This window comes from Polyodon spathula, chromosome 10, assembly GCF_017654505.1.
Source record: "Polyodon spathula isolate WHYD16114869_AA chromosome 10, ASM1765450v1, whole genome shotgun sequence".
In the NCBI taxonomy this organism is placed as follows: Eukaryota; Metazoa; Chordata; class Actinopteri; order Acipenseriformes; family Polyodontidae; genus Polyodon; species Polyodon spathula.
In genome coordinates this window covers 2,969,443-2,994,770 of record NC_054543.1, presented here as the reverse complement: position 1 = coordinate 2,994,770, position 25,328 = coordinate 2,969,443, and the positions used below count along the sequence as shown (strand labels likewise).

General features: G+C 38.2%; 2 protein-coding genes and 1 long non-coding RNA gene across 8 annotated transcripts; 1 reads left to right on the top strand and 2 right to left on the bottom strand.

Annotated features, from left to right (window-relative positions):
• Window positions 1–911: 911 nt before the first annotated feature.
• Window positions 912–5,502, bottom strand: LOC121321723 (glutathione S-transferase omega-1-like). Its single transcript, XM_041260813.1, has 6 exons — window positions 5,090–5,502; window positions 3,889–3,997; window positions 3,030–3,252; window positions 2,474–2,575; window positions 2,100–2,206; window positions 912–1,588 (listed from the first exon to the last, which is right to left on the bottom strand). The coding sequence occupies exons 1-6, from the start codon at window positions 5,118–5,120 to the stop codon at window positions 1,435–1,437; spliced, it is 726 nt and encodes a 241-aa protein (XP_041116747.1). The 5' UTR covers window positions 5,121–5,502; the 3' UTR covers window positions 912–1,434.
• LOC121321726 lies at window positions 4,004–16,892 on the top strand. Of its 6 annotated transcripts, XR_005950970.1 has the most exons (11): window positions 4,004–4,225; window positions 8,274–8,325; window positions 8,815–9,229; window positions 11,431–11,584; window positions 11,668–11,838; window positions 12,398–12,555; window positions 14,390–14,447; window positions 14,890–15,015; window positions 15,186–15,249; window positions 15,491–15,653; window positions 16,805–16,892. It is a non-coding gene; the product is annotated as an uncharacterized LOC121321726 (long non-coding RNA). The 6 variants fall into 6 exon arrangements; XR_005950966.1 differs by having other exon boundaries at window positions 8,815–8,977; window positions 9,154–9,229; window positions 12,398–15,015; XR_005950968.1 differs by having other exon boundaries at window positions 13,625–15,015.
• Window positions 16,893–17,361: 469 nt separating this feature from the next.
• sfr1 (SWI5-dependent homologous recombination repair protein 1) lies at window positions 17,362–19,472 on the bottom strand. The gene is made up of 4 exons (XM_041260814.1): window positions 19,249–19,472; window positions 18,353–18,445; window positions 17,844–18,224; window positions 17,362–17,562 (listed from the first exon to the last, which is right to left on the bottom strand). The coding sequence occupies exons 2-4, from the start codon at window positions 18,422–18,424 to the stop codon at window positions 17,371–17,373; spliced, it is 645 nt and encodes a 214-aa protein (XP_041116748.1). The 5' UTR covers window positions 18,425–18,445; window positions 19,249–19,472; the 3' UTR covers window positions 17,362–17,370.
• Between the last annotated feature and the right edge of the window lie 5,856 nt (window positions 19,473–25,328).

Genomic DNA, 25,328 nt, shown 5'->3' with positions numbered 1-25,328 from the left:
TGGCGCTGTGTGTAAAGGTATTCTAGCCTGTCCTTTACAAATGAACAACTTTTTGCAGCTGTTATACTGCAAGTGATATCATTATAATTATATTCATTATATAATAGTGCAAGAATCTAATTGTGACAGTGAACTGTACTGTTTATTGAAACGTGACATAAAATACAGAAATAGCAGGAAATCGGGTATCCCCTTGCACTTTTCAGACAGGTTTTGTTCATAATGTCGAACATATTGAAATCGTTCAGTTGCCCACACCTACATTGTGAATTAGCGAAAGTATGGGAAGGCTTAGCTTCCATGCATTGAGACTGAAATGACATTACAGACCAGTAGAAATATACACACATACATACATACAGTACCTATAGTATTTAGCACTTTAACCAGACTACAACCCATAGCCCCAGGACCTGGCATTTTGCATTTAGGTGTGCATGCCAGTATGAGGGGGATTTCACAGGAGGTGGGTAACCCTCCTGCCTAATGCTTTGCCAGAGAGCTGTTCCAGAGCTCAACGAGACAGCCAACAGCAGCACTTGCATCTCCACATAGAACCCTTATAGGGCTCCCCTCCTCTGGGTAGCCCCCTGCTTAGCACACTGTCTCCGTTATTTAAAAATAAAGTGCAGGAGGTTTTCAGCAGTCATATCTGTGAATGAACATTCCACAGATTCGGAATGGAATTGTTCAGAGAGTAACCCTTACTTAGTCAAGCTCCTGCAGCAGCTTGCACTAGATTCATGCTTTTACTGCACCCCTCTTTCAGTCTGCAGTCATTCTCTTAGCAGTTCAGTTTTGTGTTAGTCAAACTCATCTCAGTTTGTGTGTCTCCTGGTATCTTAATACAGTTTGGTGCAGTATGTTTTATTGGTATGGCTTCTAAATTATGAGAGGTTTAATACACAGCAACCGATGGAATTTTTTAATGCTCAGTAAAATAATTGTCACGAACATTTCTTTTTCTTTTTCTGGATCAGATGTTACTCTCACAACATCATCTTTTAGAAATTACAAAAATGCAATCTGGTTTCCAATGCTGTGGAATAGAATTGCCATTCTAATGTGAATTCTACTTGAATAGTGCTTGATTAGGTTGCGTGTAAAGCAGCCGTGCCAGTATTGTCAGTAACAGCACTGTCTTCATATCTTGCGCTAGAGAGATTAAGAATAATGTTGCTCCTGTCATACATAAATCAACAGATCGTTATGTCAATGATCACACATTTTAATCAGAATAGCAGTGAATTTTACATTCTGCAAAAAAAAATAAAAAATCCTAGTAAATGTTGTCTAACCCTTTCTGATTTAATCCCTTGGTTTAAAGCACTATATTAGGACTATTTAAACTGATCACAGTCTCATGATTTCATACAACACTAGAACTAAAATAAATTTGGACAATAAAGGGACATTAGTTATCCCTAAACCACCTTACAGCCCATAATCACAGGCTTCTAGCTTGCCTTCCAAATAGAGCTTAGAAAAGCCCTTGTGGGTTTCAAGATCAGACATAGTTGCCTTTACAGCAGGATCCTCCTTCATGCGCTCTACCCAGGACTTGAGATTGTGGGTGTGCTCAAGACAGCTGAGAAAACAGATAAAGGGTTTATATATAAAAACATCCAACACAGAAAACAGCAATCAATTGTTAGAGTCTGGTTTCTTGGTAACAAATTTCAGTAAAAATATAAAACTACAACAACTACTTTGCCAAAAATCCAAATTTGACAATTAGCCTGAAATCGGTACGTGGGTGGCTTTTCGGTCTACAGCACAGATGGTTAAACAAGTAGAACAACAAATTTTCACTGTAACAATAGACCAGGAACTGACTTGGCAGAATATAACAGTATTGTTGAACAAACGCCTCATTCTAAAATGTGTCTTTTTAAATGTGACACTGCTTCTGTAATGCAACTCGAATGTAACTGCCAATCTCTTGTTTTTAAAGTCCTCCAACATTTCGCCAGGACATTCCAGAATTAAAAACTACAATTGGACAGTTTGTTTTATTATTTTGCTTTGAGGATGAAACTGCAGTAAAGAAAGGTTTAAACATTATTGTTTTGTGTGTGGTAGTGTTTTGTTATACATACTTGTTCAAGGAGACAACTCCCAGTCTCTCAAACCAGGGCCAGATCATGTAGTCAATCATAGACACAGAATCTCCTCCAAAGAACTGGCTCTTCTGGTTGGCAAGTATCTGGAAACAAGAAATGGTACCAAACAGAGACGTCATATAGGCAACATGGAAGAACAGTGTAAAAATAAGACCAAAAAAAAACAAGAGAGCTGCGTGGCTCGAGTCTGTGCGTGAAGCTGATTGTGGTGTTTTTGTGTAATACAAGGATCTCTAGTGGTGCAATACAGTACCACTGTTCTACATTGATAAGGCTTCATGGCAGTACCCACTCAAGAATGAGCATATATTAATAAACAAATAACATGTTCATAAATGACCTGTCCTTACCTCATTGAACTGGGTGAATTTACACTTCATTTCCTCTGCTAGCACAGAAGTATCTTCACCATTTTTCTTGGCCACGACGATCTTATAATACTGTGCAATTACCTTAAGAGAAAGATAGGATGATACAGCATGTTTCATGGGTAAGATTTGTTAATAAAATTGCTGGGGGTGGGGTGTTGTGTCACTAAGACCTAATTCACGTTTCATAGTTGATTTTCATTGTGTAATGTTTATAATCAGTCAAAAACCGTCCTGAAACTTGTGTGAAGTGGGTTCAAGGATATAATAGATACAGCAGCCTTCGGGTCATATTACATATACAGCCCTGTGTTATATAATTTTGGGGATATGGAACAATTATATATTTTATGTTCAGCATAGGATTCCCCATCAACAGTAGTTTAACAATAGAGTATGGAAGTTTAGGTAAATAGTGTAATACAGTATTCCATGTCTGAAGCAACTCTGCTGGTCAAATAAATAAATAATCCTATTCCACAATCAAACTACACAGCCTTTAGCACCAGTACTGGCATACAGCACAGGCACAGTGTACCTTGGAGAAATGCTCCGCCAGCATCTTCTGTTTGGCCTTCTCATAGGGATCGGTTGGAATCAGCTTCTTTCCCCCATACACCTCATCCAGATACTCGCATGTGATTGGTGACTCGTAGATCACCTGACCCTTGGGAGTTTCCAAAACAGGGACCAGGCCAATAGGATTCTTCTCAAGGAACCAGTCAGGCTTGTCCTTCAGGTTGATGTTGATGGTTTCAAACCTAGACAAATGCAGACAAGGCATCTGAGAAAGTTTGTGGTTCCTCTAGTCTAACGACAATAGATCCAGGAGCTATTCCAGCTCATTGCTCTGTTGTGTTAGGCAAGGCCTTTTATTTTTTTACTTTCACTGAAAATCCACAATTAGTTTAAAAGCACTCAGTCTAGTAGTGCTGTTTTTGTTTTCAGTTTAAATACTTCTAACTTTCTGAATTGTTTTTTTTTTTTTCTGTACTGTCCCCCAACAGTATACCTCATTTCCCCATAAAACTGTGAAATTAAATATTTGAAATTATTTTGATGAGTTCTTAGGTTTTTGTATTCAATACTGCTACACACAGTCTCAGGAAATTAAAACCAGTTAAAAAAATAAAAAAAATGAACACAAAGGGTTCATAATCTAGCTTTCTTACAATGACTGAAGTTTACACCTACACCAAATGAAACAACATTACCTGCAAGGTTAAAGTGTCTATTTATTTTGTTTAACAGGAGGAGGAGAACTAACTGCCATCTCTGCGGGCAAATTCCAGTATTTCTAGTATAGCAGCCACTCCCAGTATTTAACCTGCACTCAGTAATTTCAGGAGGACACTGGCCTTATCTCGCCATGCAGTCTGTTCTGTGCTCACGCTTACTTGACACCTTTCGCTTCAAGGACGAGACGTGCTCGCTGTGCAAAGGGACAGAATCTCATACTGTAGAGCCGAATCATCCCTTCAGGCACTGGGCCAGGAGCACAGCTTCCTGTGGAATAAACAGTAGTCATCTTCAGAGCAGAGCAGAACGGAAAGTGCATGGCACTGGAGGGCACCTACAACAGACCCTTCTCAGCCCACTATGCATTTACATGGGTTTTCATCAACCACCAGATTGGGTTCAGGAGACCAAGAATGCATTTCAATGGCTGGGATTCCATGTACAATTTAAATGAAAATCCCAACATCCTGTTTATTGGACATTTGGACAAGAAGGGTAAGGAACGTTGTTGCAACCAAGCATATAACAGTTTGTGGTGGAGTGCAAATATTTATATTCATTGCAATCTGTGAACCTATCCTTTCTCAATATGTACATACGCCTTCTGTACTCTGCACAACTGGTACACGTGACTTAAAAGCAAATGCTGCTTAATGCTGACATTTCAAAAAGAAAGGGGTCTACTGAGGGGTCTAAACGCGTGGCGAAACCAAATACTGACAACGTTTCAAATATTATAAAAAGGGCATATTGTAAAAACCAACATCTTAAACATAACAGTGCGGGTTAATTTACAGGTTTAGTTCTTATTTCATCTTGAAACGGCGGCGGTATTTCGATCTCTCACTGTTTAGACCAGGAGGTGCAAATGTGTCACCAGTAGGCTCCCTGGTCCTCAACTTTCATAAGAGTTAAGCAGCAATTTTCAAAACTTTTTGCACCCTGTTGAATAGATCCACAAATCTGCTCTTACAAGTTCATCGGTGGAGAGCAACTGATGTTTATATCCGAGTAGTTTGCGTTATTATTTGTAAACTTGAATGCTATGCTGTTTTATTTAATGTAACGAACACAAGTAAAGACGAAGTAGGAAATGCAATTCCAACCCCGCATGGTTTTTAGATTAGCCGCCTTCTGAGCTATTTAAGTGAGGTACAGCACACTTGAAATAATAACCCCCTAATCTGTACATGTTTGGGGCTGGCGCAATTATTACTTTCTAAAATAACATATTTTACAGTTCAGCTACACTTTCTTCATGCACCAATATACCAGGGCGTAGTTGTATAGATATTTCATTATATACTCAAAACCAGTATTGCATTTGCGAAAAAAAAAACCAGTAAAAACTCAACTTACCTTTGCCAAGAGACTTTGCAGATGCAGCCATCTTCACAATGTATTGGTTCACAATAAATGATTCAGATTAGAATTTACGGTGTGCTCTGTATTACACGTTTAATACACTCAAGCAGACAACCTCTCCCCGCACAATAATCTTCCGTAGTGATTGTTTTACAAACAAAAGGTGAGCTTGATATCAACTTGGTTTGACACACCTACTAGTTATAGAAGTGTTTTTAAAGGGGTAGGTTTTGGTCACCAGGGATATTCTAACAAAAATGATCTTTCAACCTAAAAGAGACGTACTCAGTGCTACACTTCACCTTCGAGAATCAAGCACAGGGAGTCACGCTCAGCCAATCAGATAAACTTTTTTTTTTTTTTTGGATGGAGTTGCAAACTGAGCAACCAGTGAAAGGAAAGTTTTGTTTTATAAATTAGCTTGGATAAATTAAGTGCTGTGATTGGCTGAACAAGATCACATGACCGCACGGTTATGACATCATAGACCAATTTACTTACTGATATATTAATATTACTACACCTTAATAGTAACAATTATCTCTGTTATTAAGAATTACAGAAACAATGGCAAATATAATGAGGTATTTATTTACTCAGAGAACAGAACAAAGAAAACTCCGAGGCAAGCTGTAGCACTATTCAAACCATTGCGAAAGCACCACGCAAGTCTCACTCAGCATGTAATATACTTTATACCTGCAACTACTTATTAAACTAAACAGTGTCTTATAAAACTGACTAGCGAGTATGCAATATTCAAACCCGACACAACAGATACATCTCACCACTACCCTCCGATTTCAGAAACACGTTTAAAACAAAATTAAAATCTCTGCTGACACAACCGTTGTGCTTTTAAACAAACTCGGGTGTTTGCAGAGAGCTCTCTTGTGCTCGCCGCGGACGGGAAGGACCGCAGCACTGCGCAAACTGACAACAAACTCGTTTAGTCCACATGTCATCTAATGCTGGTTTACAATCTAGGAATATTGTGCCGCTTCCCAGCATCGATGTGAAAACAGCCTCATAAATGATTCGCCAGCTTCTCCTGAAGACTGCAAAGCCTGAACAGGGTAATTTTTTACAAAAAAACAAACAAAAAAACAACACAAAAAAAAGACACTCTGAAGCCCCTGTTTGGCTGTTTCATGAATCCTCCCTCAGATGTGGGAAATCAGTATGCTTTCAATTCACAAGTGTCATTTCATCTCGAAAAATGTTACTATAAATGTTACTATTCAATGTAATGTTTATGGCAAATTAAAAAAAAAAAAAAGTACAAAAAAGATGTTACAACCATACAGTCTTCAGTGGAAGGAAACATAATCTATTTCTTTTTTTTTTCCTTAAAAAAGCCAATTTGTGTAATTATTTTCAATTAATTTATTTAAATAACCCACTACAGGATGTGCGGCAAGACAGTTCTTACCGCACTAACTGGGCGGTTGAAGGTTGCTTGCCGTACACCTTGTCGTGGGTTATTTCTTACGTCTTGGCAACGGATGTAAACTGTTGGTAAAAAAAAAAAATACATACCGGCACAGTACGACCACTCTTCTCTTGGAAATAGTTATTTGATTTAAATGTATATTGATACAATGAAAAGTATCGGTTTCTTGGAAGCCAGGTGAGGTGGGTTAAATGTCTACCCCTCTGAATCTACCGCGTAAATCTGGCCCAAATCGTTGCAGGCGTTTATTTTGCTGTCAATTTCATTTTCAGTGCCCATTTCTTCCTGCTTTTCTTTGTGTTTGTTTCACGCTAACGCTCAATTTGTACATTTGCAACTGCCGGCTTCTTGTTTACCAGGAAAAAAAGATTGCAACTGGAATACATGTTATCAATTTGTTACAGTTATTGGTCTGAAAAAAAAAACAAAAACAAAAACAAACAAAAAAAAAAAAAAAGAAAAAAAAAAACAGGATCCATTTACAAATGTTGACAAAATCCATTGACAGCAGACATCTGTGGGCTGTTACAGTATCGACAAGCATAAAGCAAACCCTTGCCATGAGACTGACGTGTGACAGCATGGCACTAGTAAGCTGTTGACACCGACTGTAAAAGTTGTTCACCTGGGTGCACGTTCTCGGATGATTTACTGACTCCTCATGAAAATTCATTCAAATTCCTGAAAGCAATATTTTATTTAAGCAGGGTTTCACTAGCCAGCGTGTGCCATTCGCTGACAGCACTACGATGTGCTACCCTTGTGGGAATCATGTCATTTTCACAGACTTGGAAAGAAAAAGCGTGTGCTTCCGAGCCCAGACGGGAGCATCGGTGCCCTTGCAGTGAATGTGCGCAGCAGGGTGGCGGCCTTCTCAGAGCAGAGACATCCATGTGTACACCTTCCCTCAGTTTGAAAAGCAGAGTGAGCTCAAAGGCACACCTCTGCTTTATTTCTTCTGTTTTTCTTTTTTTTTTTTAAGTTTGATTGTTTTGCAAAATTGGGGGTCTGTGGTATTTAAGGGTGAGGCATATATTTTAAAACCTTTCATTTTGTATAGGCGCAGTTACTATTTTAAAATGTTTTTAATAAATGTTGGTGCTTATATTCACATCTGTAATGGCACAGCTTTTTTTTCATTTAGGAAAAGCCCATTTGGAGTATACAACACTGACTTTTAGTTATTCTGGCCCATATTTATCCAGTTACTCATCAGTTCCGGACTACACCCTAACGATATGGCAGGATATTTTAATTTCTATTATATGCTCTTTTGATCAGCTGTAATCATCTTTTAAAAGTGTTTATTTTCAGTGATGAAGCCACCACAGTTACAGATTTTAAATAGTAGGTAGTTCTTCACTTCTCCAAAAGAGGGTGCTGTCGTATAACAAGAAAAGTAGCTTTTGCTGGAATGATGCTGAAATAGAGACAATTTAATCAATAACATTTAGATCCTATATTTCATAAATATTATTTATGTACTTTCAAGTTGGAACCGATTTCAGCTGAAGAACTCAACTGTTACATTTAAATATTTACACAATGATTCCCTTTATTGTTTTAACTATTATAATGTTTAAGGTGAACATGTAAAACATTTGGTATAATGAAAAAAATAAAAATCAATTTTTAAACGGTTAATTCAATTACTATGTGAATTACTATAGCATTGATTCCCATCAGCGGTTCTTTTCAGTACTATTTTATTTTGTGCTTCTGCAGGAACTGGCAAGATGGGGTTCCTCTCTGCAGTGAAGCCCAACCAGGAATAGAGGTAAACAAGACTGATGTTTAACCCTATGAACTGGCACCAATTGTGCATGACCAGTGAGAGATCTCTTAAAGTTTGGAACATTGAAAGAAGTGACACTCTTCGTTGTATGATACCCACGTGAGCAATATATGTTTGTGTGTGTGTATATGTACTGATATGGATGAACCACAGATCTGTACCAGAATAAAGTTAAGTCACTTACTTGGTTCTTAATAATAATAATAATAAATAATAATAATAATAATAAATACTGTATGTATTTAATACTGTGTATTTTTCGCATCCTAATCAGTTTATTGATTTAATGTCTTTTCTATATACACACACTGCTGGCCGTGTGCTTGAAACGGAAACTTCATTGCTTAGTAGAATGACACGACACAGCTAAAGAGTTTGCACTGCAACAAAGAATAAGGTTTTAGATGTTTTCTTAAAATGTGTAAACCAGCCGTGATACTGTTTTAGAGAATATATATTTTCTTCCAAAAGCCAAAAGAAGCAATGCAAAAGCAGATTCACCCCACCTTGTTCTGTTGGACCTCAACCACTGACCTTTATGTGGGCTCTGAGGAAGGTCTCCTGATGCTTGTGACCCCTGAGACAGGGAACGTGACTATGCTTCATAACCTGTGTGAGAAGCATCCTCCTGGAGGTAGAGAAATAGCTTTTTGATATAAGTTAACAGTACTTCATTGTGCTCAGGTGTAATTCTTTCCATGATGATCCCAGCAGAATGTCTTCGGGTTTTCCAGCTTCACATTTCAGGAATACAGAATTCCATGCTCATTCTACCAGCGTATTGATATGTTGTTTTTTCCTATGAATTAGATAGCCCCAATGTCCTGCAACAGGGAAGCCTGGACAGTCTGGCCCGCACAAGGATGGACTTTATGCAGCAGGGACTGTAAGCATGTGTCATCATTTGGAAAATAGATTTGTGAAAAGTATTTTATTTTATTCAGGGCTGGCTGTCTTACCCAAAATAGCTGTTCCAGTACAGTTTTTAGGTCTATCTCTAAATGTTGATCTTCATTTATGTCCAGTACAGAAAACAAAACAAAACATCTATTTAGTGTTTCTTGAAATATTTCACACAGGGCCTCAGTTATTATATAGTCGTGCCAGATTATGGTTATGTGGCCACTGGAATATGATACTATTTTCCTCCATTTAACACAATGGCATTCTGCGCTGCATTCACATCAAGGGGGTGAACGTAGATGTGGACATTTGCTGTGCATTGGAGGAACCAATCAGAAGCATTGAATTACCAACTGACTTTGAGTCCTTGGTCCTGGCTAGCCCTAAGGTTTCATTTACTCATATCTTTATATTAAGTATCTATAATCTGTGTTTCTTCCCATTTCATTTTCATGACATTGTATTATGTGATCAGGTCTTATTGTATTTCTTTCTACAGTCTAGAACCCTTCACACTCAAATGCCAAATAGTGACACCTACTGGAGAGCCTAGAAATCACCCCATAACTGCTTCCACCATGCTGTAATACACATGGATTGTGTCTCCCTAATTAATAAATAAATAAATAAATAAATAAAAACACAGACAACAACTTTTAGTATAAATGTCTGCTTCAATTGTATTCTCAGGGAGCTATTTACAGGTACAGCCCAGGCGAGCCTGGGGAGGTGTCGAGAATTGGTCTGCAAATGTAGGTTGTAGAAACCTGGGAACAAAGAAAAGGTTTATTTATAAAAACTCTTGTGCTAAACTGATTAATTTACAGTGGCCCCTCATTATTCCACTGTCTGCCTTTTACTGAAAGCAAGAATATTGAGGAATGTGATGATTAATGAAGGGCCCTAGTACATGTACAATGTTCTGCTGACATGGCCTTAAGGAATTTAAACATAGTCATTTTAACCAAAAAGTACAATGTGATAATGCACTGGGAATAGTCATGTCTTGCTGTATATACTATCTACTCAATTATATTGCTATTAGTGTACTCTAATCGAAGTCCTCGATCTGGTCAACAACTCTCCCCCCCCCCCCCCCCCCCCCCCCCATACCTAGAGGTAGTACTCAGAGAAACGTTTCTCAAATCAAGCTACAAGGATAGATCTTCAGGGGTCAAAGTATCAGGAAAACACACCTTATTTGTATTGTTACTTGTTTGAGCACGTTTGATAGCTCAGAGATTTATTAAAAATAATCTGTTAGGAAAACTGTCAGGGCTCAGACTGAGCTTTATGAAAAAATTAATTCATACCACGCACAACAACATACACAAACCTTTTTGTTTTATTGTTTGTTAAATGGTATAGGTAGGGGTACATTATTTAGATAGCATTGAGAATTTACTGGTTCAGCCAATATTAATTATTGTATGTCTTGCACCTCTGCACCTATCATATGAAGAGTGAAGCCATTTGGTTTAAATCATTTTGGTTTACAGAAAAGCAAAAAAGGGAAATGCTATTAGTTGAATTATTAGAGTAATATTTAATGTATTAATTGTAAAATGTTGACCGTGAAACAGTAAAACAGAGCATTTCTATTTTACCCTGAGTGCACCATGATACTGAACATGTCAAACTAGTATATGGGGTGATCAGTAAGTCACAGGACAAAGGGAAAGCTTGCAAGCATTTTGTTTTCCATGTAAATGTTTTCATTGCAGGTAAGCTGTTTCCACACCTGGTGCTGTTGTCCTGTAACTGATTAATCCCCCTGCATGTCATTTAATACTGCTGCACACAACACTTTTTGCTGTGTAACATGTATGCTGAATGTGGATAGTGGATGTAACACATGGTGCAAATGTAGCAGTGTAATCCATTTAATACAGTTGCTGTCACCAGGCATCTACCAGTCACTCAATCAATCAATCAAAACATTCCTATACTTTCTCTGTTCATACCAGAGAGCTGTGCTTTTCTCTTCTTCTAATTCATTTCTTTTGTTTTCATTGACTGAAGGCAACATGCCTGGCATGCTGCCCCAGTGCTCACTACAGTGCTGTGGGGACGGCCTCTGGACATGTCTACTTCATTGACCTGAAGAAGGTGGAACAACCACGTGTAGTTCACAGGGTTCACCTTTACCATTGGGGAAATATTTAACTGTTAATTATTTTATAGAATCAACAGCCCAAGGAAATGGGGCTCTCCACTGTCTTCAACAAGTACAACAGACTTATAAAGGTCCTGGCTCTAGTTACTCTGGAGGAAGCAGCAAACATTAAGGAAGGGACCCGACTGGAGATGTTCACACTGCTACACCAGCTATTTACAGGTACAGGGACACAGTTCCAACAGTGAGCACTGATTTCCAGTTCAACACATTGCCCTGTTCAAACTGAGCCCTGTCCCCTGTAGGAGCTCTAAGAGGTCAGACAAACAACCATGGAGCCTTGAATTGATGACATCCTGCAGAAACACCTGTGTGAAATAGCACAGCCACTCTCTTCAGCGGTCCTGGGAACAAACAATAGGGTCTACAGCTACTGTAACAGGTCCAAGTCCACCCAGAAGTTCATGCTGGCTGAGGTATCTATAAAGTAGTTGTATAAAATTGCTGCTTTGTATCTTATCTGTACATGCATGCTTCCTAGATTAATGCTGATTTCACCCCCCCCCCCCCAAAAAAAACAAACAAACATGTTATTACTTTCAACATTTTTGCATGAAGGGCTGCATTGTGGCGTGGTGGTTAGTGCTGCTAACCACCACGAGTCTGTGGAGTTTGCATGTTCTCCCCGTGTTCATGTGGGTTTTCTCCGGGCACTCGGGTTTCCTCCCACAGTCCATTGGTCACTCTAAATTGCCCTGTTTGTGAGTGAGTGTGTGTGTGTGTGTGTGTGTGTGTGTGTGTGTGTGTGTGTGTGTTTGTGATGCCCTGCGATGGGCTGGCGTCTGGTCCAGGGTGTAGTCCCGTCTTGCACCCTGTGTCAACCGGGTTATGCTCTGGCTCACCACGACCCTGTAAAGGATTAAGTGGTTAATGATAATGGTGGATGGATGGATCATTGCATGAATAGGGTGAACTGGAATTACAAGGTTATCCCATATTCCTCATGAGCGATCTCCTTATCTCTATGTATTCCAGTGCTCAGGGGGACATGAAGGGAGTCATATCTGTGACCCCAGAAAAGGAAGTTGAAGGTCATCAGCTTGGTCCAGCGTCCCTTATTTTGTCTCCTCATCAGCAGTGGTTGGCCTCGGTCAGCAAGGATGGGCTGCTCAGCATTTGAGATTTCCAATTTAGTAAGTACTGCCTGAATAAGACAAGGGGTAGACTTGATCAACCTCTACCCTGCAGGGATAAATAAGAAGTCAAGCCCTAAGTCAAGTAAAGAACACATTACAACAACAACCAAATAAGCATTTTACGCAATATAATAATTGAACATCAATTTCTTTTTTTTTGCAATACTTTTATTGTCTAAAAAAATAATACCATATTGTAATATACTGCATAATTATTTCATGTTTTTGACCTAAAAAATCATGTATCACAAAACCTTCTCCAAGAATAACCCCACCCTTTCCCCAAGCCTTCCCCACCCCACTAGTGATACCAAAGAAATACAAGGGTAACGTTATTTGACATGATTTCATGGCGTTTCTTTAATGTAACAATTTCCTACTTTTTGGACACAGGGGAGTTATGTCCAGGTGCAGTGCCACTTGTACAGGACTGATGGGATTCATTCAGTGTCCTTCTCAGTGGACAGTCATGCCATGTTGACCACTAGCTTCAGTAATGGTGCCCTTGTCTGTGTTAAATGGAGGTATACATATGATCTTATAGATATTCGCATACATGCTGTATGGAAATATCTATTTATTCTATTTGTACAGGGATTTTACAGACATATCCCATTATTGTACAGTAGGTAGGCTCCTACTCAATTCTGAATCAGAGGCCATTGGAAAGTGACATGAAAAAAAGTTTATAAAAATAGTTAATAAAAGCTGTTACTTCTGTCTTTTTTGATGTGCAAAGAGTCAATACACCTGGCAAAATTAATTTCGCCATTGAGTATAGCTATGTCATGTTGCAACTGGAGACCTCTGTGATGTTGGAAAATGAGTTTCATGGAAATGCCTAAGTGGAAACCAGCTAAAGACACACCACCTTCATCTGCGGTAGAGAAAGAGGCACAGGTTTGGTTACTTGAATTTATTTGGGCACCCATATACCAGCATTCTAGTGAGGCCGCTACATTGAGGATGCACCTTCTCATTAGCTTAGCCTTAGCAAACTAGGCTGCAGTGCAGTCGCATCTCTAGCAGTGCTGGTGTGAATTCATTACCTTATTTTTGCATTCAGGAGGCCAGTCAGAAGAAGAATGTGGAGGTGACTGAGGACCACAGTTACACCAGCCTACTTTTAGTCAGCCTTATGGATGCCACTTGGCTCGATGAGAAGCTGGATGAGGTCAAGCTTATTGTTTATTACCCTCTGCTGGATATAATGGAGTTGTCTGAGGTGTCACCCTTGCATTCACAAAAACATATACAAAGCAATGTCACATTACAGTCAACTTTGTGGATGAAAGCAATTGAAGACTATGTACTGTCTATCTCACCCAACTGTATTAACCCTTTGCACCTACACTATTCAAAGCTTGTGTACTTGTTATGAAGTTCGTGATGCTCATGATCACTCGCTTTTTCAGTGAAATCTCTGAAAGTGTTCTCTTGCTTTCTTGCAGTCGGGTACAACTTGTTTAATTTGTAATTGGTATGTGGTACGTCCATTTTCTAAAAACAAAATACATAGAATTAAAAGGGGGTTTTATACTGAAAGTGTCAGCTTCAGAGGGATTTACTGCAGGGGCATTGCATAGCAGAGCCAGTGCTTACATCAGTTCATAAGAGAAAAAAACTAAGTTGTACAAAACATTAAAATGGAAACAATCCAAGATTTCTAGCTTGGGTTTTTTGGCTTACCTCAGGAAATGTGCATGGGAGATAATTGTAATAATTACAATACACAAAACAGAGATGACTCCAAATCTAGTGGGAAATTCCCTTCACATGCTTGTCTTGTCAAGTGTTTCTGATGTTTGTTTATTGTAATTATATTTTACAGGCAATCAAAGAGGAGAGCCTGGAGCCTGAGGAAAGGCATTAAAGAGCTTTGGAGGACAGTAAGCATCATGGGCTAAATGCAACAAAGAAAGAGTCTAATGATTAGGAAATATTAACCACACAAATATCTAACTGGTGCATTGCAGTGTTATGCAATAGTTAAAAGGTTCTTTAATGGTCTTCATTAACTCACTGTGAAGGACCTGCCAAGTGTATCGTACTGTTTTTATGAACCAAAACTTGCATTTTATAAACCCCTATAAATGATTTTAACCCTTTAAAAGGTTTATTAATGATGCAATTCTCAATGCCGTTTTGTTTTCTGTTAAAAACGACTGTAATGTAGAATGATTATCTTGGGCCTATCATTTTAATTTTTGTTTTCCAACAGCTCCAGTCTGTGTTTTTGTAACTACTGTCTACATGCTTCTGGTTTAAACCCAAACTTTGGTACCAGACTGGGTTTTTAGAGTACTTTAGCTCCATGCAATCCCTTTGCAGATCCAGGCTATGATGCGTGAGAATGAATCATTGCCTGAGATTGAGAAACTTCAACAGCAGGAGTTTAACCTGGACGTGGAAGAGCAGAATAGGTTGCAAGTTGAGGGGGAACAGGAAGTTGCCAGGGTAAGAAAGCTCTGACCTCTGAGTAACACTTTGTTAGATGCTCTTCTTAAATATGATGAACTTTATCAACCAAAGTCACAAAAACTAGCCTTGGTATTTGTTCTTGCTCTGACCTTCAATAGTCTTTGGAAAAGGTTTAAATGTTTTTTTTTTTCTCCTTTTATCAAAAGATCTGCAATGAAATTAAGCTGGGGAACCAAACCAGAGCTGGAGGGCAAAGGTCAAGCGATTAAGGTAAGGCGGTACAAGCTTTAACCTGGAAAACAAAACTGTACCGTAGTGTTTGATAGAAATGTAGGTATGTTAGTTTTTGATAACATTCTTCCCATGTCACTTATATTTACCCTGGACAGATTCAGGTGGAGGATAACAAATAGTCTATACTATACAGTATGTCTAGGTTTTGTTTAGGTGCTTGGTGCTACTGGTTACTGTGACACATGATGTTTAAAACTCCATTCGGAATGTTTTTCAGGCATTCTGCTCAGAATATGAAGTGAAGAACTATCCAATGAAGGAGTGAACTCAGAAGGAGATTGAGGAGCTGGTACAAATTAGCCATCTGAGGAAGATCAGAATAGAAGCGGAAAACAAAAGTGATAGCCAAGATTGAGAAACAAAGAAGGCTGGCTGCAACGGTAATTAAAAAGAATTCCTAAAAACCTGATTTTAGCATTGACGTTCCCAGTACATTCTGAATGGTAGTGTATACAGTGCATATGGTATCTCCTGGGCATGACATGAGTTAGCTGATATAGCTATAGTCTAGTACTGAAAAGGCATCTTTCCCTACACGTGGGACAACACTAGAGTGAGCTCTTGATGACATGATGGGTGGAATCCTTGGGGTGAAAAAAGAGGAATATTTTTTTTTTAAACTTCAAACATGTCTCATCAGATCAGCTTTTTAAATTATTGCTAAGTTTAAACTTGCCTACATATTTACAGAGCAGTTGGTTACAATCTGACATAGTTTTCTGCTGACAGAAATATATCCACTGAGCAGTACTTTTTCTAATATTGAGTGCATGTAATAAAAGCATACCCTAAACCAGGCATAGCTTTACTCTATATTGAAAATGCATTTTACTTTGTGTACAGCGGTGAAGAAAGGTCACACTACTACTGAAAAGAAACAGTAATATACTGGCAACTAAGTGTGTTAAGGTTTTCTTAACATTAACTATCCATTTAATTTTCTTGTCAGATTTCTTGTCATATTGAAACCATGGTGTAGCAAACAAAAAGGTATCCCACTCATCGATTTCTTATTTCCAGTGGGGGTTATCCCAAAGAAAGTGCATCTCCCAACAGCGTTTTGTCTCCTTGTTAAGACATTAGGGGAGCAAAAGATAGCGAGCATGGTGGAGAGCAAAAGATAGCGAGCATGGTGGAGATATATATATATATATATATATATATATAAACATAAACAAGTAACATAACCAGTCTTTCTAACTACACTAAGTGTCATGTAATCCATGCTATTTGAATAAACCAGAAGCTGTATCAAATTATAAAAATAGTAAGATCTCTGCTTATCAATTACTCTTCATGTGCAGTATGTGTGTGGCCCTATTCACAAAACGTACCTGTTTTTTAAGAATGTTTATAAATATCCTCTAAAATAATCCTTAGAAAAATGAGAATTAACTCATAACCTTCTCCAGAACAGTTGATAACAGGCTTCGTGATCTTCAAACAATTATTCGAAATGGGCATTTCCTAAGTTTCATGAATAGGGTCCACTTTGTGATAAGATCCTTGACATTTTTTTTTTTTGTGTCAGAGTGCATTTTAACAAGGACACAAGCCCAAGAGGTTGCCATCCTCAGAGCAGAGGTTGAGAGGCTGAGAATGAAGACTTTCCCTTCGTTGGTTCAAACAGGACACTGAGCTTTACAAAAGCAGAACAAATTACCCTTACAAAATTGGACAGGCTGACACATTTTAGCTTGTACAACAAAAAGACCCATGTCATTTAATTTATAGAATAGTATTTCATTTAAATCTTTCAACATCGTTGTTTACATATGGCATTAACTTAATAAAATAACAAACATGTTTTTCCTTTTAAATAAAGTATCATTACACAAACCTCACTACTGTCTTCTGCACATTCTTGTTCCTTAATGAACAAGACAAGGAACTGCCACCGCTGGGCTGAAAACGTTCGGGTACGTTCGGGCGGGTACTGGCTTGGCTAAGCAGGCTGAACAGCCTGATCTCTGCATGTTTCAAAGTTACCGTTCAGTTTATTTTAAATCCTACACCTCTGAGATGGGGTTTCTGCAGACAAATACAAATACCCCGGCCTTTAAATATTCAATTTTTTTCTGTTGCAACCCATCAGGATTATGTGTATGTGAAGTCTTCCTCTGTCTTGTCATAATGCAGCAGTGTGCCCTCCAGTCCCAGGCTGTCTATGAGGTGTGTGAGGCTCAGCTTGCTGCCATCTGCAGAGAGAGCCGACTGGAGTTCATACAGGACAGACTGGCTGCAGCTTCGCCATTTGTCTATCAGAGAGCGCAGTTCTGTCAGATCATTCTGTAAAGCAAGGACATCTTGTAAGCTTTGCAAATGTGTAAACCACTCCCATTGACTGTCACGTCTTTTGCAGTACAGCACTACACTCTTCTAGTGACCTCTGCTGGGAGATGCTGGCACAGTTGAATCTCCAGGTTCCTAAATGCATTATTTATGAATGACAGATAATTTATTAACAGCAATACATTATTGATATATATTAGTATCTGTGAAGAAATGTTCTCATGGTTTACAGCAAGATCTCCGCCTTTACCTTTCATTATAATTTCAGAATCACGTACCTTAGCCCTGTACATTTTTGCCATTTGCAGTCTTCGTAGAGTCTCCTCTTTTTCTCGTACCTCTTTTTTCAGCCTGTCCCTCTCCTCCAGCAGCAGTGGCTGTGCAGGGTTTCTGGGGCAATGACAGTTTTGGCCTACGTCCTTTACTCTATCAGCTCTGTCCAATGCAGTTTTATTAGTTAAGCTAGCCGTTTCAAGGCTTGAGTCTGACATCATCTGATCGTCATTTCCGGGGTTCTCCGCAGGTTCTGAGGACGCCCTGGGCAACTCTAAATCAGCATCAGCCTCAGAGTCTATCTGGAGTCGTTTCACCACAGAGATGGGGGATTTAAAGGAACGTCTTGACTTCTTTAGTCGTTCTTTAAGTGTTGCACTCATAGGCTAAAAGGAAAACAAACACAAAATATTAACACTCAAAAAGAAGTTTAATTAATTGCAACATGTGCTGCTGATTGCAATGCAAAAAAAATTAAATAATAATTTGAAACACTATCCCTTAATTACTTTACCCGTTTTGTTGAATAGACCGTATCATCTGGTGTGCGGAACGAAGTCCCTGACTTGGAGTTAGGAGTCTCCATTTCGACAGTGAATTATCGTCTCTGTACCAAGGAAATACAATTATACACTTCTGTTCACTTCAGTGGTATGTCCAGTTCACACTACAGGTGTAGCGTCATTTTCAGGTACGAGTTAAAAAGTGGTACACAGTGCACTGTGCTTGCTCACGCATGCCTCAACAACTTTCGCTATGAAAGCAGAAGTGCCCATTCTGCCTTTTACATACTCTTATTTAATTAATCACATTTTCTGAATGTAATTTGTCATATTTTTCCACCATTAAGAACATAGTATACAAATATTTATCATATGCAATACATTGGGTCTTGTACATTTTCTTTTTAACTGAGCAACTTTGCAGTGGACTTTTCATTTCGTCGTTTGTCGTGGTGATATATATATATATATATATATATATATATATATATATATATATATATATATATATATATATTTCTTTTTAGAGAAATTGATAGCCTGTTTCCTGTTAAAGTTTGCAACAAAAAAAAAAGTACAATTAATGGCAATTGTACCTCTGTTTGACAATAGGAAAACACCCAATACGATTGCAATTGATTGCATCTGTACCAAAGTCTGACAGGGTACACTTTCAACATGACAACTTATCGTTTTCTGACACTATTACAAGGGTCAAGTTTTGATACGTGTTTCACATTCTGACGATGTACCACTTTTTAACACTACACCTGTAATTGCACATCGTCTTAGTTTGGATTGTTAATATTACCTTTGTATCAGTATCGGTTCTGCATAGGTATAAAATTATTGACCTTTACCGAATCACCCCCAAAAAAACAAAGAATGAAAGATTGATTTTATTTACCTTACATTTACTGTGGTAGCGTATCGACACTGTCTACAAATACCAGCACTTAAATTACATGTTATACTAAAGATACCGTCTTTATAAAGATGAAACACCACTTTACCGACGGTTAGCAAATGTTAGCAATACTTGCAGCAAACCAGTATACTGATTATCATTCTGTGTGTTGTTTTCCCTATACTGACTTCCTTCAAATCGACCGCCGCTTCCTGGAGTTCTATCAGCGCATGTGTAAAATTTCCCAGTGCACCCTGGGGGATGCAGTTGAAAATGTTTTTTTTTTTTTTTTTATTTATTTTTTTTTTATTTATTTTAACCAAGATGAAATAACTGTTGAAGAAATAGTCGGAACACGACTGCTGCGGCTACACATGTACTGTATTGTATTTAAACAACCGACCCAATACAATCATTACTGTTTTTATATTGTCTAATTTTGAATCAACATATTGTCCAAGAGTAAATTGTAAAATTGTGTTCCAACAAATGTTTCCATAAACGTTCCACAAACTCTAGCGTCTGATAGCATGACACTATGTAATATTTTAGTGTTTGGGACTCCATATTAAATACATAAACTATAACATCAGAGAAACTAGCTTTATTTTATTTGAGTTTTTATTATATTTAAATTTCCTTTCAGATTTTTTCTTTATAAGGCCTTATTAATAATAAATAAATCACACAGATGTTTCCTGCACAATAAACTCAAGTATGTATAAAAAGCTAGTCTTAAATTTCATTGTAAGAAGCCTTTAGGAGTTGAATAAAATCTTTTGTGATGCATAATATTGGAGAGTTGTTTGTTTGCCACCATTGTTGCCAGGATACACAGCACTAATGTTGGAAATTATTTTATAATACTTTTGATGCCCAGAATACCCAATAGTGTTAATTATTTTTCTTTCTGTTAACAATGGGTCCAAGTTTTTTAATTCCATTTACAAGAAATAATATAAATACATAAGTAAATAAATAAGACAAGCAAGAAACAACACAAATTATTATTTTAACCCTAACTGCGCCTAATCTTGTTCTTGATAGATTTATAACACCGTGTCTTCTTTCTGGAAAAATGGGGAAATGTTTGCACTAGTGGTCTAAAAAATTTGACTTCGATTTGTAATCCCTCCAGTTTACATGTGTCAGTGGAAGTGTTGACAGATGTAGAAATCATTTGAGCCTCTTTCTTCTGCTTTTGTTAATGTTAGGGTTTTGAGTATGGGAATATTGACTCAATAGACTGTGTTGATAGTAAATTTATCTGTCAAAGATCATGTAACAAAAATGTTACAAGTTACTGGGGTCATGTTAGCTTGTTAGTGTTATCATAGGATCACTTGAGTTCCTCAATGAAAAGTAAAACTATAAAAGAATATAAAGTTATTGGTAGAGGTATTGTTTTTGTTTTTGCTATTATTAAAATCAGCAGATTTGTTGAGGTCGGCTGAAGCACAGAGCGCATCATGTACGTCAGCACATGCAAGTTCATTCAAATCCCTTTGTCTGTGGTCTGCACCATCCTCCTGGTAGCAGATTCTAAACATGCAAGACTGCTGGAACAAAAGTTAATATGAAAACACGTGCACATTGCATGGATACCACGCAGCACGTTCCCAGCCAGGGAATCATGTGGGCACCCTTCCTATATCATCTCTGTAGATGTCATAGAACCCTTAAGACTGCAGCTCTTATTTTCAAGGGGGCTCTGGTCACCCTCCTGGGCAACCCAGGGAGCAGGACCTTAGAACCTGAGGGAAATGAAAAGCATTGGATTACTGTACATTGGATCTCTGATTTTTAAGTTTGATTAAATTTAGCTTAGTCTTAAGACTAGAGGTTTTTTTTATGGTTCTATTAATCTTTTCCTGTTTTTTTACAGGAACATTGGGGTCTGTTTAGGTTTTAGACAAGGAATTTGGATACATTTTGTTTTAACCCTGTGTAGTATTTAATAAAATAAGAATAAGAAGTTTTCTGGGTGAATACCAGGAGTGTAATATTGTAGGGCCAACAGAAAATCAAATCAAGGCAGTGCAGGTAAACTGCACTTAATAATTAGCTCAACACATGTCAATTCTTGTTAAAAATCTATATTTTTGAGACAGATTCAATAAATGACAGATCCTTGATGATGGGATCTGAATGCTCAGTCTTAACTTCCTTTTTATTTTTGGGTCACAAGAAAGAAACAGGGAACTGTTAAAGCCAAACCAAGGGTTTTATACCCTATAATTTGACTTGTGTCTGACATGACTGTATCTCCCTGCACGGCTCATGAGTTATTCTTTGTACTTCCCTGCGTATTCCTGTAATTCATACCCTGCACAATGTTATTCTGAGCCCTGAGGCAAAAAGGTGGGCAGATGAGCCCAACCCAGCGGCATCTTGAATTTCACAGCCTCAGCTTTCTTATTTTACCCGCCTCGGGGGGGTCTGATTTTAACCGCTTGCTGAATTCGAGACAGCCGCCTAAACTGATGTTTCGCCTTTTTTTTATCTTAGATTGTGACTCAAGAGTCAGTATTTTGTTGTCAGTTAACAAAAAATCAAACTGTAAACATGTAATCCATGTTAATCCTAACTATGACTCAACCCATATCAGCAAGGTAAAGACGTAACAGTACCAATGTGAAGTAAAGATGTTAATTCAAAGTAGCCAGGGTAGACATAATGTAGACAACCTCCTATCTTGTAAAGCACTTTGTGATGGTGGTCCACTATGAAAGGCGCTATAAAATTAACAAAAAACAAACCTGGACCTGTGTTGGAGTCTGTGTGATGTTTGCAGTACCTCCACCATCTACAGGAGTTGGAGTGTGGTCATTGTTAGGGTTTGAGTTAGGATGCATGTACTGCCTTCTGCAAACTCCACTAACCTGTGATGTGGATCCACAAGATTAATTTCAAATCTCAGCTCAGCCTGCCTGTGATCACGTGGGTGTATACGTTATACAAGCAGAGCCCCTACCGTATTGGGAATTTGGAAAAGACGTGTTTTGGTTGGGCTAATGTAGAGAACATAGACGTACAGACCAATCAGATGTTAACTTAAATGCATGACGACTTAATCTCGACCCAAGGTGAGGGATTGTGTTTCACTTCTTTGTTACAAGGTGAAGAACATGCCTCAGTTGCTGACAGCAGTGCGTTTAATCACAAGACCTCACAGTACATTTAAATAACTCATAAACACGATAAAATGTACCACATGTGAGTGTCAAAATGCTTGCAAATGAACAAAAGTTTTGTTAAGTCTAGAATTGTTCCCTGGCACAGAAAGAGATTCCTCTATCATGCTAGCATTCTAACTACACCCTTACTGCTATTATCTGAAAAAAGGTAATACATTTGTAGATTTCTTTGTGCACACATTTAGTAGGTTTCTAGTTTGTAATCTGGGCTGTAAGAAAAGGTGGACACAGTCAGCTAGCCATTCACTGGGCTCAACTTGTCAATTAACACAGTCCTTTCACTTCTTCAGTAACCCCATTCATGAATCTGAGACCCTGTTTACATTGCACCAGTCTTTCTTTTACTTTGTGAAGAAGCTGGCATCTCCAATGATTTTCAAGTGCTGTCAATGCAGACCCTTTCTTTGTCATAAAAGGCTGCAGTGTCTTTTCTGACCATTGGCTACCATTCTGCACCATCTACTAATGATTTACAGGTAACTGAACTGGGGTTTGGGTATTGGGGTTTTATAGACCTCAACAACAATTAAGCTATTCTGTTATCCACTCTTCTGGCATTCAATATCTGCTCTTACAAGTCTCTCTGATCTTCTAAAAGAACAGAAATAATGACATAAATAATGATCACTCGTCTGAAGTCTCTCACGGTCCCAGCTTGCCAGAGTTTTCGCTGGAATGTATCCTGAAGGCAGTGATGAGGATGTGGAATAATGAAAGCTATGCTGTGCTGTAACCTCTTTTTAAGTCCTTCTTAAAGTATAGCTCCAAGTCAGGCCACTCCTTAGATATAGATTTTACAATCTCAAACCTATATTTATTTTCCAAGTTTAAAGAAAAAAATCCAACACTATGCAGGTACATTATAATTACTATTTCATAATGTACATTACTTAGAGAGAATTGAGGGATTTTTTTTTGATCTGGGAGGGCTTGAATTTTAAATGCAATATTTGTATGTATAGGTTTCCTTGTGAGACTGTTGTTATACTCATGAGAGGCGAGAATGTTGCTTGGTTGTTACCCCTTTATTGTTTAGATTTTAAAGTAAGTTCAGTCATTTTGTTTATCAAAAAGAGGTTCATATTTTTTAAAGGTGGGTGTGAGTAGGAAAAGAAGAAGAGACGTTTTGAGGGGTTTAATATTGCCTTTCCCCTTGTTTACAGTTGACACTATTGTGTGACTTAGATACTTTACAAGGAAAACCTCTGCTGCACTACAAACACTTTACCCATGGCTAGCACACATGAAAACACTTTACCCATGACTAGCACACATGAAAACACTTTACCCATGACTAGCACACATGAAAACACTTTACCCATGACTAGCACATGTGGGCACTACATGTGTTGCTGTTGACTAGAACACATGGACACTATATGTGTTACTGTTCCTGTTCTATATTCAGTATTTTGCTCCTATGGTGTGTTGTTTATGAGTCACTCAGGTGTTTTGGATACCCACCCAACACCAGCCCTGTAACCCAAGTACAGCACACAGGGTACATTCCATGAATGTAGTGTGCTGGAGAGGATCCAAACATTCCCTATGACTGAAAAGCATGTCAGTTTTCAGGGACGGGAGTAACAAAGGTAAGCTTTGTTTGTGTGCTTGGTTGTTACCGAACCCCCTTTACTTATTCTGCACGACTGACTAAGAGTTACATCTCTCTTCTCATCCTGTCTGCCTGTGTGCACTCTGAGACAAGGTCAAGTGAAGCAACTCCTCTGCTGTAAAAGCAGCTTCATGTTAGGTTAGACCATATTCAATCCAGTTAGAGACTGACACTGAAAAATGACTGCATGTGTTGCAGCATATTAATATTGTGTTGCCCTTTTTGTATAACAATTCTTTGTTGCCCACCCCTCCCTCCACTCCTCCCTCCAGGGATTTAGAACATGTTTGGTTTTGGTATGTCTGTTTCTGCTTACTTGGCAACTAAATAACCATATAGGCCTATTAAATATATTACTGTTAAATATGTATAAACTGGTAGTCTTATTTATATTTCCAAAACATTGTTGATCAAGATACTGTGTAACTTTCATAGGATTTTGTCTTGAATTACTTGTGTAGTGACTAAGGTTTAAAATCAAATTTTCTACCCACTTATTGGCTGCAGAACCTCTTTCACTAACCTTCTTATCAGTGCTTAGTTTACTTACATTTTCTTAGCTTTTGAAACATCTATGGATCTGAGTGTTAGTAGAAACTATAAATCAGACACCTTCTTCATGTTTTCCATAAGGTATTAAGGCAATTTACAGGCACTGATGTACTAGCTTGTAGAGTAATACTAACACAGTACCGGCATGCAATCTACAGGCACTGATGAACTAGCTTGTAGAGAGGTATTAACACACTACTGGCATGCAATCTACAGGCACTGATGAACTAGCTTGTAGAGAGGTATTAACACACTACTGGCATGCAATCTACAGGCACTGATGCAGTCATTCTTGCATCATACAGCTTCAAGTCACTGCCACCACCGATGTGTACTTGTTTGAAATAGCTTCTGCTAATTAAAAAGCCCTTTGGAGTGTTTTAGCTCAAAGAGATATAAAAGTCTTAGGATATTCAGCATTATTATACTGTATATTTTAAAAATAAAAACAAAATAAGCATTTCCATGACACTGAAGGACATTTAAGGGTTTTAAAACTCTTTTAATTATGTCTGTTTTGTTTTTTTTGCCAGATTAAAGCATAGTGTTGGACCCATCATGCATTTGGATTTGCAAAATACATATAAAGAAAAAGAATTGAATCCCAGAGTGGATATTTGATAAGGCGTGTCTGGGACGAGCGTGTGCCTGTCTGGAGAGGAAGGGAAATGCCTGGGGAAAGCAGGTGCACTAGTGGTGTGTCAGGGAGCTGTGGA

Bases quoted from the DNA above. Each gene is read 5' to 3' on its own strand.
- LOC121321723 (XM_041260813.1), bottom strand. From the start codon at position 5,120: ATGGCTGCATCTGCAAAGTCTCTTGGCAAAG. The intron at 3,998-5,089 runs GTAAGTTGAGTT...TTTATTCCACAG, and splicing joins TGCAAAGTCTCTTGGCAAAG to GAAGCTGTGCTCCTGGCCCA. The intron at 3,253-3,888 runs GTAAGCGTGAGC...GCATTTGTCTAG, and splicing joins CTTGAAGCGAAAGGTGTCAA to GTTTGAAACCATCAACATCA.
- sfr1 (XM_041260814.1), bottom strand. From the start codon at position 18,424: ATGGAGACTCCTAACTCCAAGTCAGGGACTTCGTTCCGCACACCAGAT. The intron at 18,225-18,352 runs GTAAAGTAATTA...TTTTCCTTTTAG, and splicing joins CGGTCTATTCAACAAAACGG to CCTATGAGTGCAACACTTAA. The intron at 17,563-17,843 runs GTACGTGATTCT...CTTGCTTTACAG, and splicing joins CAAAAATGTACAGGGCTAAG to AATGATCTGACAGAACTGCG.